Source organism: Coregonus lavaretus (assembly GCF_964263955.1).
Source record: "Coregonus lavaretus genome assembly, chromosome: 10".
Classification (NCBI taxonomy): domain Eukaryota; kingdom Metazoa; phylum Chordata; class Actinopteri; order Salmoniformes; family Salmonidae; genus Coregonus; species Coregonus lavaretus.
Genome location: NC_139997.1, coordinates 41675529 through 41678714, shown reverse-complemented (window position 1 = coordinate 41678714; position 3186 = coordinate 41675529). Strand labels below are relative to the sequence as shown.

The window sequence follows — 3186 nt, the reverse complement described above, 5'->3', positions numbered from 1 at the left end:
ATGAATATAAAAACACAATGTGTAACATTATGTTCCTTTATTGAATAAGGACAAAACAAAGCAGGTAAACCATCAGCTCCTTTCGAAACTGAAGTCACAGTGACTCTACAAGATGGAAAGCACAGAATCCAAGCATATTATACAAAATGATACATACACATTCAAAGGTCTGTATATAACACACCCTGCATGTCTGCACACTAAAATAAATGCAGGACAAATCCATACACATCAACTGAACAGACAAATGAATGGATGCAGTAGCCTCCCTGCAGCCTTGTATTACACACAGTATACCGCACAAACATCATAAGAGGCCAAATTCGTAAAAAAACGAACCCAAAAAAACCCAAATTCCTCTGCCACCGCAGGACATATTTAACCAAAATTGAAAGCACACATACTAACTAAAATAATTCAACACATATTGGTCCCTCAGCAGCCGACCACTGTCGTCATCAGGGAAGATTGCCGGATTGTCCCAGTCCATGGCTGGTGGCACTCTGGGGGCCCTCTCCTTCCTCAGGCAGGCCACATTGTGGAGGACAGCACAAGCCACAGTAATATCACATGCCCTAACAGGGCTGACCCTTAATTTGTGAAGGCAGTGAAAGCGTGCCTTCAGGAGGCCAAAGGTCATTTCAACTCTGGCCCTGGTCCTGGCATGGGCATGGTTGTAGGCCTGCTGTGCTTCCTGGGGGTCTGTGAAAGGTGTCAGGAGAAAAGGCTGGCAGCCATACCCCCTGTCTCCCAGCAACACACCAGAGAATTCACCTGTCAACACAAAATCTCATCATTACTACCTCATAAACACAGTGATATTCTTGACACAGCCATGATGGTTATAAATAGGGGTTGTGTGGCTTACCTTGTGATAGGCACTGATAGATTTCAGAGGCCCGAAAGATTCTGGAGTCATGGACTGAGCCAGGCCATTTTGCCACAACATTGCTGATCACACAGTCAGCATTGCAGACCATCTGAAATCATAAGATGAGGAATATTACACCAATCAATGCACATCACTGGCAATGCAGAGTGTTCGTCAATGGACAATATCAAAAAGTTATGTTCACCTGAACATTAATGCTGTGAAAGGATTTCCTATTCACAAAATCGGCCTCATGGGCACCTGAGGGGGCTTTTATCCTTATGTGTGTGCAGTCCACTGCACCAATGACATTGGGGAAACCTGTCACACAAAGTAATGAGTATCCTACTATGTGTTAACAGTTGTCCTGTAATTTGTAGATCCTCTTACCTGCAATCCTATAGAACTCCTCTTTGATGTCACAGAGTCTTCTGTGGCCAGGGAAGGAGATGAAGACATCTGCTAATGCTTTGATAGCCAGACACACACTCCTTATTGTGCGGCAAATTGTGGCCTTGTTCAGCTGTTCTGCATCCCCCACTGAGTACAGGAAGGCTCCACTAGCAAAAAAGCGCAAGGCCACACAAACCATTTGCTCCACACTCAGTGCATGGCTCCGTGCAGTGCGGTGCTTAATCCTGGGACCCAGTAGTCTGCATAGATACCTGATGCCATCTGCAGAAAACCTGTATCTTTCATATAGATGGTCATCAGGGAAGGCCAGTGGGTCCAACCGGTCCCTGAAGACCCTTTCTCGCCTGAAGGCTCTCCTCAGCACAAGTGCTTCTTCATCCACCACATCTCGCACGAATGGGCATGCCATTGTCAGAGCAGAAAGGAACACACAATTTTGGGCCTTCATATAGGCTAGTGGCCACACCTGGTGCTGGGGGGGTGGGCAAAAGAGGGCGATGCCTTATAACGATGACTTGGTTGTACTGATTGCTGGGAAAATAAAAAAAACCTTAGAAAGATGCCACCGTCCTGTGTGCTCACAATAAGAGCTCATATGTCATGGCTCACTTGACTTTACGAGAATATACCTAATTTTTATTTTGAGCTGTGTCATCTTCTTGGAGCTGGGGGAGGAAATAAAAATAATGATTAATACATTTGTGTTACAGTTAGCATACAGTGTACATTGAAGGCATATCTCACCTCCCTCTCAAGTTTTTTTATTTCAAGGTCCAGTTTCCTAATTGTCCTCTTTTTTATTTCGGACTCCAGTGCAAGATTTTCCATCTTTTTCTTCTTGTACTGAATGTCTATGTCTGCCAGTTCTATTTGGCGCCGGAGGTGGTTGCCATACAACTTTCTGATAGCTTGTGAGCTCTGTGAACACAATACAATTAGCGCAGCTGGAATTTGGCAGGATGTGGTGTCCTTTTATTAATACGCACTATGTTGCCAGGCTGGTTTTCCCACTGTATAGCATCTGGGTCCTGTAAAAGAAATTAGATTTTTTGATTTTGATGAGGACTCCTCACCATTGTAGAGTAAATAGTACTTTCACAGTCTTAACATGATACCTCATGCCTTCTGGAATCCAGAGAGATGGTCTCCTCCTCATCATCGTCTCCATCATGTGCTGTTGCTGCTGCACTGGGGCCTTCACCCTATCACATTTAATCGGATTCATATTGAAGCTAGTAGACAAGACATGCCAGGCCTACAGTATGCCTTTGATGGAGTACTCACTGGATCAGCATCATCTGGTGCTTGTGCTGGTGGCTCTAACAGGAACACAGTGCTGCCAGACACTGCAAGGCAATAGGTAAACCAAAGTCAGACAGTCCAAATTGATTCAATATGAATGTGGTTGTATCCCATGTAGAGATGGAAGGACATACCTTGAATGAAGCGGGTGGCATCTTGGGAGGAACCTATGCTCGTCTCTTTCCCCCCAGGGATCCCCTCTAAGACGGGCCTGCCTTTATTTAGCTCCAAGGCCATGTCCTCTGCTGGGGTAAGGTCAGCCTTTGGTGACCCACCACCCGTGCCTTGTCTGTGGGTATTCTTTTTCACTGCTAAAACAGTACAGACAATGTGTGAGCAGGCACCTTCTGGGTACAATATATGCTTGTGCTTTGTTAAATATTAGTCAGGGACCATACCATTCTGCAGAATGTTCTTGTATTTGATTTTGACCTGCTGCCATGTCCGTTTTGGCCCGTTCATGTTTAATCTACACACACACACACACACACACACACACACACACACACATACATTTAATGGAGTCACACTGCAAAAAATTACTTGGTATTTTTGTCTTGTTTTCAGTAAAAATATCAAAAAATTTATCATAGCTTTAT

The 3186-nt window shown here is 44.5% G+C and overlaps 1 protein-coding gene across 2 annotated transcripts; it reads right to left on the bottom strand.

The window, feature by feature from the left end:
- Window positions 1-2487, bottom strand: LOC311135667 (putative nuclease HARBI1). 2 transcript variants are annotated; one of them, XM_084169690.1, is made up of 8 exons: window positions 2401-2487; window positions 2272-2313; window positions 2030-2203; window positions 1915-1950; window positions 1262-1816; window positions 1077-1192; window positions 869-980; window positions 3-774 (listed from the first exon to the last, which is right to left on the bottom strand). In XM_084169690.1, exons 5-8 carry the CDS (start codon window positions 1731-1733, stop codon window positions 404-406), a joined length of 1071 nt encoding a protein of 356 aa, XP_084025816.1. In that variant the 5' UTR covers window positions 1734-1816; window positions 1915-1950; window positions 2030-2203; window positions 2272-2313; window positions 2401-2487; the 3' UTR covers window positions 3-403. The 2 variants fall into 2 exon arrangements, 1 of the variants encoding a protein (XP_084025816.1); XR_014613803.1 differs by lacking the exons at window positions 1077-1192; window positions 1915-1950; window positions 2030-2203; window positions 2272-2313; window positions 2401-2487 and having other exon boundaries at window positions 1-774; window positions 1262-1818.
- Window positions 2488-3186: the final 699 nt, after the last annotated feature.

Coding starts and splice junctions, on each gene's coding strand:
- LOC311135667 (XM_084169690.1), bottom strand. CDS start 1,733: ATGAAGGCCCAAAATTGTGTGTTCCTTTCTGCTCTGACAATGGCATGC. Junction 1,193..1,261: donor GGAGTTCTATAGGATTGCAG/GTAAGAGGATCT, acceptor TTTGTGTGACAG/GTTTCCCCAATGTCATTGGT. Junction 775..868: donor CTATCAGTGCCTATCACAAG/GTAAGCCACACA, acceptor TTGTGTTGACAG/GTGAATTCTCTGGTGTGTTG.